This window comes from Macaca nemestrina, chromosome 2 (genome assembly GCF_043159975.1).
Source record: "Macaca nemestrina isolate mMacNem1 chromosome 2, mMacNem.hap1, whole genome shotgun sequence".
Taxonomy (NCBI): domain Eukaryota; kingdom Metazoa; phylum Chordata; class Mammalia; order Primates; family Cercopithecidae; genus Macaca; species Macaca nemestrina.
Window position 1 is genome coordinate 7,630,582 of NC_092126.1, and position 22,651 is coordinate 7,653,232.

The window sequence follows — 22,651 nt, forward strand, 5'->3', positions numbered from 1 at the left end:
AATGAAAAATTCCTGTGTTTAAACACAGAGGCCCACTGCCTCCTATGTACTCTATCCCATGAAGACTGGAGACAGCAACGGTTCTTTCCATCACCGAAATTCTATTATTCTTCTGCTCTATGATTATTTGCTACTGTAGAAGACAATGGACATGAATACCATTATGTTTATTTAAATTCATTCTCAGGAAGAGTGGACTCATTACCCTATGCATGACTTGCATTTTAATACATTGTCAAAAGCCATTCACTTACCTGAGGCATCACTTTGCAGGATTCCGTAAAAGTAGAGACTCACTACACACCACAGAAGTGTCATCCTGTAAACATAAATACAAAGATAAGGGAAATCACTTATTACTTCCAAGTGCTTAAATAATAATAACTAGCACACATGCATGCTGATTATAGACTAGGGACTATTCTAAGAATTTACAATATTAACAAATTTCATTGTCAGAACCAACCAATAAGACAGGTTTTATTTTGTTTTTGGTTTTTTGTTGTTTGTTTTTCAATTCCCATATTGTATGCAGATAAAGAAATTTAATAGACAAGTTTAAATAACATAACCAAGATCCTTTGGCTAGAGACAAGTTTAAATAACATAAACATGATCCTTTTGCTGGAAAGTGGTAGAGTTATGATCAAACCCCAACTGTCTGCTTCAACAACTCTCTCTTTTTCACTGAACTATAACTGCCTACTTAAAAAATATTCATCTGGATTTTTTGACCAGGACTCACATTTCTAGCAGATAAATTCAACCGTCTTACCCCTCTTTGTATTCCCTTTCTAGTTGGAATACTTTACAATCCAGGTACTTTTCCCTTTTAGTGACATGTAGACACATAGAAAGTCTAGAAATCCTAGATTCAGACTTTGTCTGCAATCTACCACACTCTGAATTTGTATTAAGGAAAATATATAAATCTAATTCCCTGCTGTTCATGCTCCCCTCTTCTCACTGGAAGACAGAAATGATGGGGAAGGAGTCTACTTTCTATGACCTTTAGCCTTCCTATTGATAAGCAGCTGAAACAGCCAACTAGCATGAACCACACCCTTACATTTGGTTGTGTGATATTTAATACCAAAGACCTGAAGATTTGACAGCTCTGTGAAGTATTTCTTTTCCTACTACCCAAGACATATCTGATCACTGGTAAAACCTCTGTGAGTTATAAATACTGAAACCTGAAGATGATGCAGAAATTCCATGCTCAAGAACTCTGCTTTCTGTGTCGAAGGTAACAGCCATATAAGAATGCTTGCAGAGGTCTTGGTAACTTGTCCAGATCATACTTCTAGTAAGTGACAAAGATGGGATTTATATCCACATCAGACTAACTACAAAGATTATTATCTCAAATAGCCTATGCCACAAGTTTCACAACCACAAGTACGCAGCAGCTTGAACAGATCAAAAAGGTATTTGATAAATAAGATGACCACACAACATCATTTAAAATGGGCCAATTTTAAGAGCATTAAACTATAACAAAAGGTATAAACTACACAAGGAATCTAAGAGGTGTGGCCACCCTAAAGGACGATGCAAGCTTCCAACTCCCATCACCTCTATTGACCACACCTCTCCAAAAATCTCTGGTTCATGCTTCCTTTTTTAGCCTGGTTGTACACAAATCACAGGGGAGCTCGTCATATCACAAGCTATTGTTTCATCTGATAAATTAAATGATGTTTTCTTCCCAGTACCTCCTCCTTCCAACTCTTATGTTATGACCTTGGGGAAATCTTTTTCTCTCCATCAGTCTTTCATTTATTCAATAAAACATGTATTGAGCATTTTCTCCTTCTTTTCCGAATTTTTTAGTTTTTTGTGTGTGTGGTTACATAGTAGGTATATATATGTGTGTGTGTGTGTGTGCCTGTGCGCGTGTATGTGTATATATATACACATACATATACACACACACACACACACACATATATATGAACCAGATATGTTTTGATACAGGTAAGCAAGGTGAAATAAGCACATCATGGAAAATGGAATATCCATCCCCTCAAGGATTTATCCTTTGAGTTTCCAAGTTGCTATGATATAGCTACGAAGCCTCTGGTGAGAAAAATATAGGATCTTCTCTAAAGGCACTTTTCCAAAATAAAGATGAACCCCAAGTAAGCCACTTTAGTATCATCAACTATGTATAGAACACACATCCTGAGACCCTCACGAGATAAAAAGACTTGCCAGACAGAAATTCTCTCATAGGCAGGGTCTAACAGAAACTTAAAATGTGCAAAAGAAAAAAAAACCCTGCAATATGAAGTAAAAAGTGATAAAAATAGAGAGGAACAGATAAGTGTTATTGAAGATTAGCAAAGGAAAGAGGTCACTCCAGCCAAGACAATAAAAGAAGACGAAACACAAGAGGTGACATTTGAACTGGTTTGGATACTTAGACTTGAGGCAGAAGGAACATGTGAGAAAAAGAAACTTTTAGTGGAGAATAATGCTCAAAGGTAGTGAAGGCATAGAACACATATAGAAAATAGTATAAAAAGAACTGAGTTTCGCTCAAGCACAAGGTATTAGAAAAAGAACTACAGAAGATTTTGTTGGAAAGCAGACAGTGGTAGGATCACAATATGGCAAAGCCTTAAATAACAGGCTAAGGGCTTGGGATTTAACTTAAACAGCACATAGGGAGTCACTGAAGTTTTCTGAGTAGAGGAGCAATATGACCATCAAATTGTACTTTATAGAACACTGCCAGGCACGTACTGGATAGATTGCTGCTAAATTCTGTCTTGAAATCATTTTGGCTCCTGAATCTGTTATCACAATAATTGCTATCTTCCTAGCTTTGTGACATCTACAAACTTGATCAGCATGCAACCTATATCCTCATCCAAGTCATTAATAAATGTAATTAATAATTCTGCATTAAACTTGCCAGCAAAGAGCAACGAGAGATTTCATTGCATTCAGGGAACCATAATTTCAGGCCCACTTCTCAGCCATGCTAAAGCAATACGCCCTCCCAAATTGCTGTTGGCTATTTAAAAACCCCCACGTACCTCTACATTTTCCCAGTTTGCCTGTTTATAAGCTGCTGAATTCCTAAGGCAACATTTAGAAGACATTCTAATTAGTGTGATTGAGGGCCTTAATTGATATTCCCAAGAGTAACTGGATTATGCTGAAGGCAGCAAAGAGTCAGGTCACCAAGGCGAAGCTAATCTACAGATCACCTGTCTGCAAACACACATCCAGGGCCAGTCCTGCCCTGTGATGAATTAGAATAAAGCAGACTGAAAAGGAGATGTGATTGAGAAGGCTGGTTTTGACAGATTGAAGGTATCAATATTATTGGGAGGCGCTTGGCTGATCTGAAACCTCTCAGAGAATGCTGGGCCATTTAGCACTGTCTAGTATTCAGCCTTAGAATTGTATTGTAAAGAGTACACTTTTGGTTCTTGCGTCTTAGAGTGAGAGGGTGCTGGGTCAGAGATGGAGAAACTGTCAGAAAGCAAAGGGACATGGGTAATAAACATAGTTTCTCGGTGTCTAAATTAGAGCTTAGCTTTAGATTATTGCGATGGGGCCTAACAGACCCTGCTGTTGCTTCAGATGATTCTAACCTACAATGGAAATGCCTTTCCTGCATTATCCATTTTATTTGCTGCATGATAATCTTCATACTCCCTCCCTTACGTGTTGATACATCTCTCACATTTAATCCCATTTTTCCCAGTATATCAACTTTAATGCCTATATCATTTAGCAAGAAGATTTAAAATGTACTTAGTTCTCTGTAATCGACAACAATATTGAAGATGTGTCTTAACATGTACTCAGCACCTTAACATCTATTTCTGCATGTGAAACTTTGTATTGTCTGCATTCTCTAGACTTGGTCATCATTAGCATCTCCTTATCGCCTCAGTGTGACCACTAGATTCTCTCATCTAGCCAGCAGGTGACAGGCTGAAACCAGGTTTGCTGCCCCAAGGGTGGGATTTGCCCTGAATCACCATTTGTTCTGCCTGCCTTCCGCACAGCAGCATTTCACCAGGTCACAGGACTGGATTTGTCCCTCCGTTTCCTGATCTCATATATAGCTCTATACTCAGAAAACACCCACTCAGGCCTTCAACCTGGTGCTCGTCAGCACCTTCTTCCAGGAGCCTACCTTGCGTCCCTGTAAAGGCTTGCAGTCAGCTAGATAAACCTCCTATAACCATGAAACTCCTAAACCTGCTTCATTCCTGCCATGGTTGACTGACACCCTTTCCTATGACCTGCCCACTGGAAACTATGAACATTCACAGTTTTGAAAACGTGGACATTCACGCCAAGGAAAACACCCCAGAAGGCCATCCCCATGAAAGGTCAACCCTGTAGTCAAATCACTTCCTTGAGTCCCGATCCTGCCCTATTCCCATTCAGATCTTTCCTTCTGTTTTCTCTAAGTTACTGCAAAAAGTCTGAGTAGGTCTTGCATTCTGTGCTTACCTAAGACACAATAAACAAGCCTTTAAAGAAAACAGGAAAAGCTATTAATTATTCCATTCTACAGAAAAGGGATAGCATTTATTAAGACATAAGAGTTATTTTCATAATCTTTTGTGGAGTTTATAGGGATTTTTTTGAAAATAGGATCCTTGTGCAGAACATTTCAAATACAATATTTATCAGTAAATGAAAATTTTAGCAAAGTGACATGAAAGGCTCTGATTTGGGGTAAAATGAAGTAAATATTCTTCCTCCTGTCTTTCCCAATGAATGCAGTTATAAAACATGAGCATATTACATGGAACCACTGTTTGAGGATTCTAAAAGTAAAAAATAATGCATTCTTTTCAATAGGACATTCACCAAGATATACTATATCATGTATCATAAATCAAATTTTAACAAATTTAAAAGAATTCAAAGTATGTTCTCTCCCCATAGAATTAAACTAGAAATCAATAACAGAAAGATAATAGGAAAATCTCCAGACATTTCACAATTAAAATATATGTGTTAAAATAAAGTACATATGGGTCAAAAAGAAAGTTGTAAGGGAAATTAGAAAATACTTCTAACTTGACAAAAATAAAAATAAAACATACTAAGTGTGTGGGATGTAGCTAATGTAGTGATTAGAGGGTAATTTGTAGCATTAAAGGCTTATCTTAGAAAAGAAGAAAGATGGTAAGCTCATAATCTAATCTTCCACTTTAAGAAACTAGAGAAAGAAGAATAAATGAAACAAGCATAATAAAGGCAATTTTATAGAGTAGAAATCAAATAATTGTAAAACAGGAAATATATACATATACAAAAATAAAGAAACCAAAAGTTAGTTCTTTGAAAAGAACAATAAAACATAAACCTCAAGCCAGGTGATACATTAAGTAAGGAAAAAAGGTACTATCACTAAAAGTAGAAATCAATGATGGGACATGACTAGTGATCACGGGGACATTAAAACAGTCATACAGCTATATTACAAACTCTAGGTTCATACATTCCACAACTTAGATAAAATGGACTAATATCTCAAAAACCACAAACTACTATAGCTCAGCTAAGATAAAACAGATGAACTGAATAGTCCAGTAATATATTCATCTCCAGAGTCACCAGAAAGGAACACAATATTGCTGACACCATCATTTTAGCCTTATGAAACCCTAAGCAGAGAACCAGCGAAGCCACATTGTTCTTGGCCTTCTGACCCACAAAAACTGTGCAACAATAAATGGGTGTTTTTTAAGCAACTAAGTTGTTGGTAATTTGTTAAAATGGTACTAGAAAATAATAGAAGAGACATACCATATTCATGAACTGAGAAACTCAACATAGAGAAGTCAATTTTCTCCAAGATGGCCTACAGATTTAGTAATTCCAATCAAAATCCCAGAAAGATTTTTTTCTAGTTATAGAGAAACTGATTCTGATATTTATATGAAAATAGAAAGCCCTAAGACATTGAGAAAAGTTTTGAAAAAGAAGACTAAAGTTGGAGGAATCATACAAGAAACAACTCAATTTTAAAACGTTGAAGGCATAAAGAAACACTTTACCAAAACGGGTATGTAAAAGTCAAATAAACACATGAAGAGTCATTCAAAGTCATTAGCCATCAGGGAAATGCAAATTAAAACCACAGGGAGATACTACAATACACCTTTCGGAATGACTAAAATTAAAAAATAAATCCTGACAATACCAAGTGATGAAGGGGATGCAAAGCAATTGGAACTCTCATACTGGTGGAATATGAAATGTCCATACACCCTCTCTGGAAAACAGCTTAACAGTTTCTTAACAAAGTTAAACATAAACTTGCCATATCACCCAGTGATCTCACTCTTAGATACTTGTCCAAGGGAAATGAAAACTTACTTTCATACAAAAAGCTATACCTGCATGTTTTAGAAGCCCTATTATTAATTGCCTAAAGCTGGAAACAATTCAATTGTCATTCCACAGTGAATGGATCAACAAATTCTGTGGCATCCAAAGAAATAGAATAATACTCAGCAATACTAAGCAGTGAGCATTATATATGTTGATATAATAACTTGGATGAATCTCAAAGGCATTGTGCTGAATTAAATAAACCAACCTTAATAGGATGCCTATTGTATGATTTCATTTAAATAACACTCTCAAAAAGACAGAACTGGAGTGACTGAGAACAGATCAAGGGGTTAGGGATAATGGGAAAGAGTATGACTGCAAAAGCAGGGCACATGAGAGTTGTTTGGGGAAACAGAACAGTTTTGTATCCTGTTTGTCACAGTGGTTACTTGATTGGATACACGAGTTAATATTCACAGAGCTGTACTCCCAAAAAAGTTAATGTTACAGTGCATTAATTAGAAATACATTTTAAGTGGTATGATTCTTCTTTTTAAAAACTCAACAACTGATTTATGAAGCCTTTTCGACAGTTTAAAGAAAGGTGTTTTAACCTAAATATGGTTTCTATTTTCAACATTTACTTTGAAAATAATGCAGTCTTGTCATTAAGCACTGAATATTCCAGAAATGCCTAGCAGTGGAGGCACATGGAGAGATCAATGAAATGCCCCAACTTTCAGCTTACCAAGCCAGTACTGCTAACCTTTACTGATATAACAGCAGAGTCAAAGTTCATCAGAAACCATTAGCACACTCCTCTTAGATATTGCCTTCTCCCTTTTTAGGAAACAGCTTCAAAGTGCTCAGCACTCTGAGAGGACATATATACATAATATGCCACCTGCCATCTTTAGAACCTTGGAATAGAATGTGAGCAGATTGATTCCCTTTGGTGCTTTAATATTTCGAATAGCAACATGCTCTGTGGAGTGAGGGAAGAAATATCATCATGAAGTCCTGTCCCTCACAAGGGAGAACTAGAACTGGGTTTTCAGTGAGAGGAAGGTGAAAGAGCAATTTAAAAAGAGCACTGAACTTGAAGTTCCTAGTTTGCTCGACTGTGTGATATTGGAGAGCCTGAGAGAAGAGGTGAGGAATATTCACACTGACCTCTTAGGAAGATTTGTAACCAGCTCACTGTCTTGACGGTTAATTCAAGACTGATGTGCTAGGGGTTCATGGATCCTTCTAAACAAGGTAAGGAATTGTTCCATTATACCCTCTTTCCAGAGGACAACTGATGACTAAGTAATTCTCTACTTAGGGACACTGAGGCTGGGGAATGATAGAAACTAATACAACTACCTCACCATTGGTTGAAAGGAAAGTCTTAATAATTGCTGTAAAGTGCTTAGCACTGTCCAGGAACATAAACTGCTCTCAGCAAATGCTGTTTATCATCAACTATTATTAAGGGAGATAACAGATGTGAAATAATTGAGGAACTATGGAATAGTAGACAATGTGAGCTACCATTAATATTATTTACAAAAAAAAGAGCCCAAATTACGTGGTTCAAGTTGACCATGGAGTATTGAACAAAACTTGCCATGTCCTACACTTTGTGTGCACTAGATCCAAGTTTAGTGCTCTATTTTCAAAATATTTCAAAGAAGGTAGTTTTAGTTGCCAAGTCTGGCCTTGACAAATTACAGAAAAGCCAAGAGTATTGTGATAGGCTCTATGATGAAATTGGAAATTGGAAATTGGAAAAATCGTGGCTCAGGAGGTTTCCCTTCTCTAGGCCCCATATCCTCATTTTTAAAATGGCAGTAAAAATCCCTGTCCTGACTATCTCATAGGGCAGATGGAGAGGATCAAAGGATGTGACAGGTAAAAACATATATATAAAATGCTACATATTATAACAGTTGGTGTTTATTATGAAATAAGCTAAAGTTTTTGCTTGGTTTTGTTTAAATTTGGAAGAAACTGAAGGGGTAGAGAACTTAGAAGTTGATAAGGAAATATTTTATAAATTGCTTAATTTAAATCAGAAAATGAATTACCTTTGAGATACTAAAGGGAGGGGCAAGAGTGAGGCTTCTAGGGCCAGCTAATGTTCTAGTTCTTAGGTGATGACTACATGACGATGCCTATGTAAACAAAATGAAAAAGTTGAATACAATATTTATTTACTGTCAATATGCTGTGCTTCTGTAAAAAATGTGGAAAAACTTTTTTGTTGGTTAAAGCATATTTAAGAAAACAGGAAGAGGTTACAGAAAGATACAGAACTAACAGAAGATAGATAGACAGACAGACAGACAGATAGATAGATAGACAGATAGGGCTCTATCTATATATAATTTTAAACCAAGAAAGCAGACTAAATCCAACACAGATGTGACAGGGAACTTCAAGGCTGAAAGGAGGAGTAATTTACGATGAGACCATCGGACATTACTTTTAATTCACTCAGCAAATATGTATCAAGCTCTGGACAGTCTGGAGGAGGAAGGAGAGAAACTGTACCCTTCCTCAGGAAGCTTGCAATTTGGAGGTATTCAAACCACATACTTTTAATTATAACAATGAAAAAACATTAGACAAATCCAAAAGAGGAATATTCTACAAAACAACTGGTGTGTAAATTTCAAAAGTATCAAGGTAGGAAGTTAATGAAAATGGAAAGACTATTGCAGGCTGAAGGAAGCAAAGCAAAAGAGCTAAATGCAATGCCTGATCGTGAAACAAATCTTTTGGCTATAAAAACATGTTTGGGGTTATGGATCAGGAAAAAAAAAATGCTCTTTCTACTGTACTGTAACTTCTTCTGTAAAATTGAGATTATGTAAGTTTCTCTTATCATCCAACCCTCCCCTGACACAGCACAGAGAACACTGCCACAGCAGAGGCATTTCAAAGCATGTGAGAGTAGGGAGTAGAGAAGGAAGCAGAGAGGAGGGAGGAAGGAGCACATCACTTGGGCAATGTGACGCCATTTGAAGTTCAAATAGGGAATTAGGTGAAATTATCACCACCACAGGCACAAAACAGACATATCACCTGTGGACTAAGATCCAGTCACCTCCAGGTTAGGAAATTAATTACTTTTCCCAGCACAGAAAAGTTTCCTAGCCATCTGAGGTTTTCTCCCCTTAAATTTCACTTAACGACATTGCCACTAATAACCTCTCTAATTCAAAAGGATGGTCTGAAGATCACTATCCTGTCTGTGAGACTCTCGAGAGAAAGGCATTTTCTACAAGCTGTTAGAAAGGCCAGAAGTAACAAAACTGTGGCTGAGTTTTCATGGATTTCTCTATAAAACCTGTAATTCCCTAGCTTCTGAATCTACAGCCTCAAATTTCATTCAAATCAATGTATTTATTGAGCCCCTATTTTATACACTTTAATAGAAGTTGTGCAATATACAGAAATAAAAACACTGTTCATTTGTTCATTTAATCAAGGATCTCACAGGTAGGGAGCAAAGGTAGACACACACACACACACACACACACACACACACACAAAACAACAAGAAGGCAAATGGCCAAGTAGGATACAATTCCTCCAAAATCTGAAATGAAAATTATCATGTCCTGTGCTGAGCAATCTGCAAAAGGACCACGTGGCCAAAAAATAAGTTTGAAAAGTCACATATCACATATCTCTTGGAGATTCACAATACACACTGGCATTTTAAATGCTTGGGGTAATCTGCCAAGTAAATACTGTGGTCAGCTTGGCTTAACACAACTTTGAGATAGCCAGATATAAAAAAACACAACTTTGAGATAGCCAGATATAAAGGGCCCCCAGGAGAACCTTCGACTGGTCTACACACTGGTTGAACGGGGTAGAGTCATGAAAGTTTGCACCATTCGCAGGCAGGAGGAGTCTGGTCTCTCCTGTTCCTGGGTGGTAACCAGGGATTCAATCTGTGAGGTGGGAAGCCTGCTAGCAGGACTCGCACTTTGCTGAGAGTCTGTTTCTTTTTTTTTTTTCTTTTCGCCCAATAAATTCCATTTTTCTTATCCTTCTGTATGTCTGTGAGCCTAATCTTTCCTGGTTGTGTGATAAGAACCTGAAGGAGAAAGTCCTATAACATCTTTGGTGCCCAGAACATGGGTTTGAGAAAGGGTTAGTGAGATGCAAACCAAGAAATCTCTTTCCCTCTCATTTCTAAACCTTTTCATCCTCAGACTCCTGAGGGCAGGGGAAACTGTGCCCCCACAACTGTCACTACCAGGGGTTAGGAAAGATGGCCTCAGTACAACCTAGCCTTTCCATGGCCTTTTCCTTCTTTCTTCCGGATGGACAGGCAAACAATAGCTCCCCCTTTCCCCCTCCCTTCTCACCTGGGGCTGGGGAATGCCAGGCATCCAAGGTATCTTCCCCTCCCTGGCCAAGGGGTTCAATCCCATTGGACAGCAATTAAGTTTCTCTCCCCGGTGGAGGGACACATTTGCATAAGAATAAGAGGTTCTTCCGCAGGCATTTAATTTTTTTTTCTTTCCTTTTCTCCATCAGGTCAGGAGTTGACTTTTAAGCATGGTTGTTGTTTATTTATTAATTTTTTGTTGGTTTTTTCCCTTTAAGAAGACATTTAACTAGGCTAGGAATGATAAGGATCAATGTTTATATTCTCTGTAAAGTTTTAATTATGAGAAAGGATTTGTGAGGTTGGTCTTAAGCTGTAGCCAATATGGTGTGCTTTACAGTCTTTCTGTACGGTCTGTAAAATATTTTGTTGCAAGCCTCTATCTTATTTTATGTCCCTGGGGCCGTGGCATGTAACCCCATGGCAAGGCTTTGTTTAGATTAGCCATGGCCCAGATTCAATCCTGGCTTAGGAAATGAGTCCTTTCGGGTTTGATATCTGTATGAGCTTTTGTTATTTGTTGATTCCCTTCCCCTCCACAAACTGCACTCGATTTTCCTTTCTCTGAGCCTTTAGTAAAATCTGAAAGCCAGAAATATTGGCCACTTGTCGAGTAATAAGGGAGTTAAAAGGATTTTCTTAAGGAGCGGTCAGCTTAATTAAAAGTGGATATCCAAGTTATAGTTATATTTAAAAGATCTTTATGTTTTCCTTTTCTTGGACCTTGTTTTTCTGGAAAAAGTGTTTTGTTTTTTTCTAAGTCAACTAAATTATTTTTCTCCATTTTGCCTCACCACTTTTAACACCTGCATGAGAGGGGAGAGACCTCTGTTTTTCTCATGGAATCCCCAAAATTAAAAGCACCCAGAGGCTAATAATCCAAATATGAGATTGCCAAATGAAGGAGCTTGTGGGAAATGGGTTTTCTTCTGCATGTCTGTGTAGTCATATACATGTTTTGTTTGTGATGTCTATAAAAAGAGCTCTAATTAATTGTCCTAAAGGAAGATAAGTACTTGGAGCAAATGTTTTTAAAAGGGAAGACAAAAGCTGTGGTACCTTTCAGTTCACATGACTTTAATCTTTAGAGAAATGTCAATTCTTGCCTGGGATTAAAGAATTATTTTAAATTAGGTAAGATAAAGCTAAAAGTTCAAACAAGAAGTAGAAGGAGTGTAAAAATTAATCTTGCAATAATTCCCTGTGTGAACATGTTGACTAAATTCAAACAATTATTATATGGTTTTTCTGTAAATTGAGGATTGAAATAAAAGCACAACAAGGTACTCTTAAGGCACTAATTTGTTCTTTAGCAAAATTTGTAAAGGGCTATACAAGGTTTTTTTTCTTGTTAAATTTCTGAGTCATCATTTTTATAAAATAATTTATCATAATCTGGAATTCTATTTCAGAACATCAAATGTTTTAAACCTCTAACATATTTATCAGGCTTCCTAAAGTCAAACTTTAGTTACAAAATTGTCTGGCTTTTTGGATACTTCAAAGGGTCACTGGAGTGTCCAGAAAAGAAAGGTAAAAGGATTATTTAACATGTTTAGGTACTTTGGCTTGCCAAAATGATGTTCAATCTTCTTTAGGAATTATTTTGGTGAATAATGCTAATATATGTTCCAAAATTGTATGGGATTTCTAAAATTCTAATGTCTGAGTATATGCTATCAATCATAACAAGCTTGTTATGTTAAGTTATTGTAAACCACAGAGATAACCAAACTTTGTCAATTGTGTTTCTAACTGTAACTACCCTGGACATTTTGTTATTCACAGTCAATTGTTGAATTGTTTTAATCCTTTTCCAAAGATTGTTTACAATGAGCTATAAAACTTTGACAGGGGCTCTCAAATACAGGTTTAAGATAACTTTGCAGATTGTAACAATGGAATAAAAGAAAAATGTACAGGACTCATAAAGAGCTGAAGTGTTCACAAATATCAAGCAAAACAAGAACTAAACAGATTGAACTGAGAAAACTGAAACAATATTTTAAATTTTTACTTGGAATATTGCTGATCCTTGTTTGTTTTTCAGAGTCAAGGAAACTTACTTTGAACTATTTACAGCCTTTAATAATTGAATAAGGTATCTTCCTGTGAAGAAAATTTGGAGCCTATTTGTTTCTCTCTCTGGTTCCTCTAGAATTTGGAAGTTATCTGTGAGTATTTTTAATTTACGGCAATATACTTGTTTGCATCAGTAAAATAAGCATCCATTTTTATTTTGCAACAGGACACAATTGCAGAAACTGTTTGTTTTACCAAGGGTTTGACTGAAGGGTATGCTCCACTTTAAGGAGTCAAGCTCGACTTGCAGAGCCAATGAAAGCCCCTGGAGAAAAAACTGGCTTCATACCCTTGTCTATGCAGTCCTTGTATAGGGTTCCTGACCTGTGGTCAGAAGCAAATGTCGCTTTCTAACAAGCCCAGGAGCTCCATGTTCATCTTGGGACCTTAACAGGAGAGGATCACCCAACTCACAGGTATTTGAAGATACAAACCCATGGCTAGGCTCACCTTTAAAAAGTCTGATCCGAGATTCCTTGTGGAACAGAGTTCCACCAAAGCCAATCAAAAAGGTGTATGTAGAAATAGTTATTCTTGCTGTACTTTATGCAAATAATCAGGCCAAGCATAAGACTAAAGTCTATTTTGTAAACAAATCAGTCCTACCATGTTGTTTTTTTTTTTTTTAAGCAAAAATAAGGACTGAAGAGAAATTATGTTTCAAAACTTACCATACCTTTGTCATTAAATGCTAAACTCATTAGTTGTTTTTAAGTTTTTGCCTACATTTTAGACTAATCCTACTTGTTCCTGTGAACCAACCAGCAATCTCCGGCTGCAGCTCAGAAAGAGCAAACAGGATGGGTAATGTAGAAATCTGGATCGATATTCTAGTTCTGAGCAATAATACTGCAAATCCTGCCAGGTGATGGGAATAAATAGTATATCCATCACACGGAGGTTTCCTTTTTGGGAAAGTAAGACCAAGGGAGCTAACCAAAGCCAAGCACCATGCACCCAAATCTTAGCAAGCATAACTATAACCACCAGTTATCTGGAAATGTCACAAGATATCATCTTCTCTGCCTTCTTGGAGGAGGACTCAATGCCACAGCTTTACCTCAGCATTTGGCTTATGTGAAGGAGTCCATGCAATTCCCCATGAGACACATTATTGTTCCAAACTCAATTTCAACCTTCAGGTCAAAGCCCTAGGAAAGACAACTGGATCTAAGGGATCCAGAGGCCAATGATAACAGAGGTTAAAAGGCGCAGTTGAGGTGTGAATGTCTAATTCCTGCCGATTAAGCCAAGACTCAAGTAACCCTAATTTCAACAAGTATGCCTTACCTTTCATGGATAAAGGTCATGCAAGTATCTATGGCACAAATGAGGTCTAGGGAACTCCAAGGCTACCGACAGTAGGGGGAATAGAGGCATAGGTGAGAGAAGATCATTCCTACTCTCTAAGCCCTCCCTGTTTCATGGGTGCCTGCTTTGGCACCCTTGGGTAGCACGTGCCAAGGCTGCCGGGACTCAGAGATGCAAGGATGGAAGAGGGAAAGAGGACACTCTTTCTTCTCTCCCTCACGCACCCCAGGTATTTGCTAGGAAGAGAAGGGAACCAGGGATGCCTGCTCCCCTCTTTCTAGATGAGTAGCCATCCATCTTCACTCTGTACCCCTTTCAAATGCATCCTGAACCCCTGGAACTCCTTTGAAGAAAACATCTTCTTTTTTCCTTTCTCCTCCTCTGTCCTCTCTTCGCTGATAGGTAATTGTGTCTGCATACTACAAAACACTCCCCTTGGATGCAGCCTCCAAACTGGGAAAAGTTAATTTCCCAAACCTTAAACCGGTTGGCTTAGTGTTGGGCTCAGGAGAAGGCAACCCAGAAGCCTGACAGGCCGGTAAAAGGGTAAAAGTTGTTTTACCAATCAGGCTTTTGGCCTCTCTCTGCCTGTGCAAACTGGTAAAAGGCCTTGGGATTTTTGAGCTGTCCTCACCCCCCACTTGTTTCATTTTAATACATGTTTTCTAATAACCAGTCTGTCTCTTCTCACATTCAGGCCATCAAACTCCAGACACTCTTGCAACCGGAGCCTTGGATGATGAGCCCTTCTGCCAGGGACGCTTACATAGGCCTCTGAGGGAGCTCTGGCTGTCATTTTCCCAAAACAGCACCCCCTGTCAGCAGGAAGCAGTTAAGATTGGTCTTCATCCTTATCCTTATTCTAATGGCAGCTAGATGTACTTCTTTCAGGGAGAATGAGACAGTCAAGTATAAAGGGATCCCTGGAGAACCTCCGACCAGCCTGTGCACAGTGGAGCTACAGAGGTTCACACTGTTTGCAAGAGGGAGGAGCCTGGTTCCTCCTGTTCCTGGGTGGTAACCAGGGATTCAATCTGTGAGGCAAGAAGCCTCCCAACAGGACTCTTGCTTTGTTGAGAGTCCCTGTTTCCCTTTTTTTCCTTTTTGCCAAATAAATCCCATTTTTCTCACCCTTCTACGTGTCTGTGAGCCTAATCTTTCCTGGTCGTGTGACAAGAACCCTAAGGAGATGTCAGGCCTCTGAGCCCAAGCCAAGCCATCGCATCCCCTGTGACTTGCACGTATAGGCCCAGATGGCCTGAAGTAACTGAAGAATCACAAAAGAAGTGCAGATGCCCTGCCTCTCCTGCCTTAACCGATGACATTCCACCACAAAAGAAGTGAAAATGGCTGGTCCTTGCCTTAAGCGATGATATTATCTTGTGAAATTCCTTTTCCTGGCTCATCCTGGCTCAAAAAGCTCCCCCAATGAGCACCTTGTGACCCCCACTCCTGCCCGCCAGAGACCCCCCTTTGACAGTAATTTTCCTTTACCTACCCAAATCCTATAAAACGGCCCCACCCTTATCTCCCTTCGCTGACTCTCTTTTTGGACTCAGCCTGTCTGCACCCAGGTGGAATAAACAGCCATGCTGCTCACACAAAGCCTGTTTGGTGGTCTCTTCACACGGACGCGCATGACAGGAGAATGTTCCACAACAATTTGACCATGAACCTCTTTTTATGCAATACACCTATGAAAGTCCCAGTGAAAATACTGCCATAGTGAAAACTCTAATTGCAGAAGGGGGAGCCCAAGTCATAATTCCCAAATCAATCCTCAATCCACAAGATATACATGTTTTTTAAAACTCCACTTGAGACCAAATTGTCTATCACTGAAAGGAAATAAGTCTTAACTTTCCCACAGCCTAATTCAAGACTCGGGTCCCTTCTGCAGCTTCTCCAGAGTCTCTCTTATCTTGCCTTTACCTAAAAATAAACTATTCTTTTTCTAAAAACTCTCAGTAGCTATCTCCACCTGTCTTAGGGACCTGAGAAATTTCTGCCCTGATCTGTTTTGTTTAGATTTTTTTCTTACCACTCTTTTTTTAACTGGGAATCTAAGTTTGTGTCCACAGTGTATAGTCCAATTTTGTTATGCAATAAACACATATAAATACAAGGCAACTTCTGGGTAGTAGGAAGAACACTTCTCTAGGACACAGCCAATCTGTGTTCTAGTTAGCTGTTGATTACTTTTTAACTGCATGGCCTTGGATAATGTACTTAACCCCTCTGAACCCTGGAATCCTTATCAATAAAATAAGGATTACCTCATAGGATGACATAAGGATCACAATAGATCATGTTTATGATAAAGCTTAATAAATTGTGAAGTATGATACAAATATGAGATGTTGATACTTTTATTTTACATATGGATTCACAGGCACACTGCATTCTCTAGTCAGGCCATACGTCATCCTAAGGACGGAATATTCTCAAAAGGTTGGTTGAAACAGATGTCACTGTAAGTTCTGTGACAGCCATCAAGATCCACTGCCTATGAAATGAACCTATCTTCAGAAATTAGACTTGAATGGATCCAAGCCATCTTTGGCCTCACAATACAGTCAATTGTCCCTTCACAGAGTACTTCCTAGTATCATTCCCCCAATTCTTTCAGAAAAATGATTGGCTCAATGGAAAGCATCCAGCAGATGAGGGTCTCGGTTCCCCTCCTGTTCAGGTACCCAGAAACCTCGGACAGGCCCCCTTACTCCGTCAGACCCTGCAGCACCCAGGGGCTCCTCATTCTCCATTACACAGAGAAATGGGCAGGACGAGTCCTCTTTCCTAGTTCTGATTCTGGCATTAACAAGTGCTATAACATTGGCCATGTACTTTATTGTCCCTATGCCTCAGTTTCCACAACTAGTGTTATTAGGAAGAGTTAAAGTCAAGAGTTAAATCAGAACATTCACAGCAGACTTACAGTGCACCAGGCCAACACTTCACCACCTGGGAGAAAGCACAGAGGCTTCAATACAGCCTTTACCTTCAGGTATTCTCAGTCTATAGGAGAAAACGGCCTATTAGGCATCCTCATTGCTCTAATCCCCAGTCTTGTCCCTGAAACACAAAGATAATATTCCAAGTCTTCCTGGGAACTCATATAAGCCAAAAAAGTAAGCCCTAAAGAAATATCATGTTTCTGTATCTAAAGTGTTAAAGAAAATCCCCTTATGAACTAACACTGAGGAGGTCTGTGTGAGTCTGTGTCCCTGTTGAGAAAATTCTATGGCTTCTTTCACTAATTTTTGGGCACCAGGATCATCCTGACAGATGGCAATGCGCACCCACCAGTCCCGTAGTCTGGGCTGTGACCTCAGTCCACCAGATCACACTGGATGGGGGGAAGGGGTGGAGGACTATGGCCAGAGTTCTTTTCATATGCATTGACATTTGGTGACTTTATTGAAAATAAAGTAACACCATGCAATTTCCCTTTCATCAGAATGAGAATGAGCTGGAATTTTATAGTGCTATTATCTACTGATCCATAAACCACTAAAGACTCAAGTAACCCTAATTTCAACAAGTATGCCTTATCTTTACCATACAGCTACTTACAAAAAACAGAACACTGGCCTCGCTCACAGAGAGGTGCTCAAGCAGTGCTTAATGTGAGGTTTTAAAATGCTTTGACAAGCATATTGAGCAGGAATGCAGAACATACACTAAAAAAGTATTGACAGAGGACAAGGGGGGCATTTTGTGGCTGCATCACAAGCTTTCAAGGGGCAATTTTCCCAATGCAAAGCTATTTCATGTAACTAGATACCTATTATGTGGGGCACTTATGCTAAATGTTAACAGATGACACAGATTTTCATTGCCCCAGACATCCAGGAACTCACAACCTATAGAAATCTCCAATTTGCCTATGGCTCATTGTAACCTCATAGTTTAAAAGCCTATTATTTTAATTACCAATTCCTGGCTCTGCCCCCGTGGTACCTATGAAATCTTGGGCCAGTTACTTAATCTCTTTGTGACTTACTTCTCCTGCCTGCAAAGTGGGGAGAATAATAATATCTACTTCCTAGGATTGCTGAGGGGATTATATGCGTTAACATATATAAAATACCTAAAAGTGTATTTGCTCTTATTATTTCTCTAACTCTACAAAGCTATTTAGCTGTGTTTGCTCATGCTATTATTAAGTATACAAATCAGTCCAAGCAACATGCCAGCATGCTGTGGGGAAGGAATTACTTGCATGTCAATGTGGTAGAGAGTACTTGTGGGGAGAGAAAAGGGGTTTAGACTGAGGAGTGAGGGTGGAAAGATTCCTTGGAGCTGCCACTGCAGCTGGTCTCTGAAGACAGGTAGCATATTCTGTGATGCAGCCATGCATAAGGAAGACAGGCTCTTCGGGGAAAATTAAAACAAAACAAGCCATACCTTTTCCCACTGATCTATAGAACAGAAAGGAAAACTTAACTGAAGAAAATTCAAATCAGATGAATATTCTCTTGCAGGTTTGAAGTCCCTTAAAATCTTGGGCTAAGAACAGCAACAGGAAATAGGAATTTTATTCTGCACATCATTTCAAGGATGTACCCTGCATGGAGTTGCTCATCATACTAATGGATAGTTACTACATTCTGTGTTAGGTGATTGCAGGCATTAATAGGTCATCATCCAAGCAATGGGGCCAGGAAAAGTATGTTCCATTATGACTACACAGGGAATGAAAGCCATTTCCATCAGCACAAAAATATTTTTAAAACACTCTGTCATTCACAAAGTTTTTTTTTTTCTTTTCACACATTTATACATTAAAACTTCACAACCTCGTAGGGATTCACACATACATGCATACCCTAGCAGGGATTTCACACATATATACATTTCATCTCACAACCTAAAGAGATCTCTGGATCCTCAAGCTGCCAGGAGTTTGTCATTTAATTTCAATCCCATTTTACAGAAGAACTATAGCTTCATGGATACTAAATAGTGAAGCCAGTGTTCAAACTCAAATGCCTTGACACAAAATCTCATAATATTTCCATTGTATGTTCTTGTCATTGCCTTAAAAGTTTGTGTTAGAGATAAGGAGCCACTGCAACACAATTTTCTACTGGAATCTGAATGTCTATCTTCTGCTTAGCAACAATCTCAGCATTTGTCATGTCCTACAGAAAATCCCATGTTGCTTCATGTCATTGATCTGTAGCTGTCTCCAATAAAAGGACCTGAATGCCTGCTGTGGCCCTGGGAATTTTAAATAAGGAGTCAATGAGAGATGCTGGGAAGTGGTTCTGTAATTGACAAGGGGCAGATAAAAACCTTGGTGGAATAATAATCATATCAATATGCTGGCTACATGAATGATCCTGCAGTGAATTACAACAGGGTACTTCAACTCCAAAGCCTAGGGTGGCAGATCTGCATAATTAATCTCCCTCTGCAATAACCCTGCAGGGTCAGCAACGTCGGCATTCTACAGCTGAAATTAATGTCTTATTATTTCAGTCTGCTTTGGTGTTTCTTCAGATTCAGGAAAATAATATCAGATGTAGCAGCTCTGTTAACACAGACAGGGTTTTAAAGGATCTCCAGGCTATGAAAATATATTCACGTAAATCCTGGTGGGTATATAGAGGATGGATACAATGTATAGTCCTAATAAATGTACCTACTTAATTTGAGTCTCCTGATATTTTCAAATTTCCTTCTTAAATTAACTTAGACCCTCTGAAGGCCAAATATTGATCCACATCGTTCAGCTTAGGGTTTTACAGAATGATCTTGAAAAGCTATATTTCAGTAATTCACCCTCAGTTTAGAGAAACATTAGATTATTAATACTAGGTGAGGCCGGGCGCGGTGGCTCAAGCCTGTAATCCCAGCACTTTGGGAGGCCGAGACGGGTGGATCACGAGGTCAGGAGATCGAGACCATCCTGGCTAACACGGTGAAACCCCGTCTCTACTAAGAAATACAAAAAACTAGCCGGGCGAGGTGGCGGGTGCCTGTAGTCCCAGCTACTCGGGAGGCTGAGGCCGGAGAATGGCGTGAACCCGGGAGGCGGAGCTTGCAGTGAGCTGAGATCCGGCCACTGCACTCCAGCCTGGGCTACAGAGCGAGACTCCGTCTCAAAAAAAAAAAAAAAAAAAAAAAAAAAAAAAAAAAAAAATACTAGGTGAAATAGGTTCAAAAGTTATCTTTTTCCACAGGACTTCTTTCAGGGCCTTTCAGGATGCTAATGCATGTTGTGAAACGAAATTACTTAGTAATAATATACAGTGTTTCTCAAACCTAGTTGACTTTAGTAATTCTTGTTTAGTAACATCTCCAAGCATCAGGATCCTTGCCACAGTTTAGAAATGCTGAGTGAAGTTCTTTCAGAAAAAAAGGATGGAGATGGAGTTTGACTGTGTAAGTCCCCACAAACAGTGATCAAGCTTTGAGGAATTCCTATAAATTCTCTCACTGGGTGTATTACTCCTACTGGAGGTAGTTTTAGAGTAAGGGTCATGAATTTTTATTGGGAAAAAAGTAGGAAATTCAAATCACTTTTCCAATTTGCTAAACCATTCCTGTGGCAAGCTGATGGAGGAACAATGGCATAATGATGAGCTAAAATGAGATGTAAGACATGCTGGTGGATTTAAGTATGATAATGCTATGCTCCACCAGTGTGGCTAATTGGAGTTGATTATAATTTCACTACTTCCAGAATTTTGGATTCTTAAAGACTGTTGCCAAATCAGAACATAAGACACCACACAGAAAAAGTCAGAAAACAGAGGGGAGCCTTTATTTTTCCAATGATAAAAGGAGTAAGCACCTGTGAGACCCAGCAAATAACCCTTTCACCCGTGTGACCTTAATGTTAGAAAAATTAAAAGTGCTATTATTTTTAATTGTTCTGCTGTTTCTGAAAAAGGGAAGAAAATGTATGTATTTATTAAGGTGACCCAAATACTAAGAGTTTTTGCATGTAAATATTCTTTCCATTCTCTAATATATAAAAAACAGACTGAAATCTCCTCTAAATCCAAAGGAAGAGATATTTACCACACTGCAAACAAGAAGGCTGTAAAAGCCTCAGGTAAGGGTTGGGTGCCATGGGAACACCTGTAAAGGCTGACTGATGACAAAGACCAAAGCAATTTTCTCACACATCATATCCTAGTGCTACTTCCCTGATGTCCTTCACTGACATTCTGGATCCTCCACCATCTGGCAGCGCAGCAAACTCTCTTTCTAACCCTTTGCTGTACCACTACTTCTCATATAGCAAGCACTCCCACCACAGGTACAAATACAGATATTGCTACAGATAACCCCATGCCTTCCCCTTTACTCATTTCTTCTGCCTGGCATGCCCTTCATTACCCTCTCCACGTGTACAAATACCACCTGTCCTTCAGGACATATTTCTGAAACCAGTTCTTTCATGAAACCTCCCTGCTTCCCTCTGTCAGACGTAATTTCTCCCTTCTCCCTAAAATGTTAGCTATGCTTCCCATATAGTCTCAGTAATGTACTTTGCTATCTGGTACTATTAATTAAGTGTGTATGTCTTCTCTCTTAAGACCTTTGCCGACAGCATCCACTTCTGATTCATTTTTGGCTCCCAGGGTCTAGCATGAAGCCCGGCATATAGAAAACGCTTTGGATTTTTGATTGAACGATTACGTTCTTCTAAACAGAGTGATTCTACAGCCTATTTCTCAATCCAGGAAAATACTATAATTCCTTTATGCATTTTCTGCCCCTTCAGTCTCTCAACACTCATTTCCTTCTCAGACCATCATAGGTGGGGGTGACTTTTCCACTAAAACATGTCAGGCAAGGAGCATTTCAGAGAATACCTTTGCATTGCCATCTGCCTTTGTCAGTGTAAGCCTTGGTCATGCTGCTTTATAATACATACATTTGCATTTATCATGTGTATGGTGACACTGAACAACAGAGTTGCTCAGTGAGCCCCCACCCAATGACCATCGAGGGAACAGCCTGGAATTACACCAAGAATTCTGTTTAATTTGGATTCACATGTCTGATTTAACATTATTGCAGCTCATCTTTTTTTTTTTTTTTTTTTTTGGCTAGGGTGAACTCCCCTCAGCCTGTTGATGCTAGCAAAAAAAACAATTTCCTTAATCTTTGTGTATGTTACAGTGGATAACTCTAATTGCCATTTCTAACCCCCAAAAGCTTTCAGGAAGTAGTTCCATTTAGAAAGGAAGAGTTTTCTATGAAAGAATATAACAGAAATTCCTTGAGCCCTTTCAGATCACTACCCAAACTCTGAGATCTGGAGTTTTTAAACTGGAAGCGTAATTTGGGTAAGGAAAAGAGGATATGATCAGGAATCAGAGGAAAACCAAGAGAGGAGAGGTTATAAGCAGAGACAGGAGTACATGTATAGAAGAGAGAACCCTAGAAAAATTAACTTTGAGAATAACATCTGTTCATTCACTCAACAAGCATTTTCCAAATTTCTGCTACATGTTAAGTACATTATTCAATCGAAATAATTCATGCTTTAACACTATGCACAGTGCTTCTTTTCTT

The 22,651-nt window shown here is 38.8% G+C and overlaps 1 protein-coding gene and 1 long non-coding RNA gene across 10 annotated transcripts in view; one reads left to right on the plus strand and one right to left on the minus strand.

Annotated features, from left to right (window-relative positions):
* The window catches only part of IL1RA (interleukin 1 receptor accessory protein), a 149,892-nt gene that overhangs the window by 99,015 nt on the left and 28,226 nt on the right, over positions 1–22,651 (minus strand). For all 9 annotated transcript variants that reach the window (XR_011619536.1, XR_011619535.1, XR_980819.3 and 6 more), the window contains exon 2: positions 255–319. Coding sequence is in view for 3 of the 9 variants with exons in the window: in XM_011723125.3 (XP_011721427.1) it covers positions 255–318 (64 nt within the window). In the remaining 6 variants the exon portion in view is untranslated. The remainder of the gene's footprint in view (positions 1–254; positions 320–22,651) is intronic.
* On the plus strand, positions 7,124–13,424 carry LOC139361830 (uncharacterized). The gene is made up of 2 exons (XR_011619539.1): positions 7,124–7,584; positions 12,768–13,424. It is a non-coding gene; the product is annotated as an uncharacterized lncRNA (long non-coding RNA).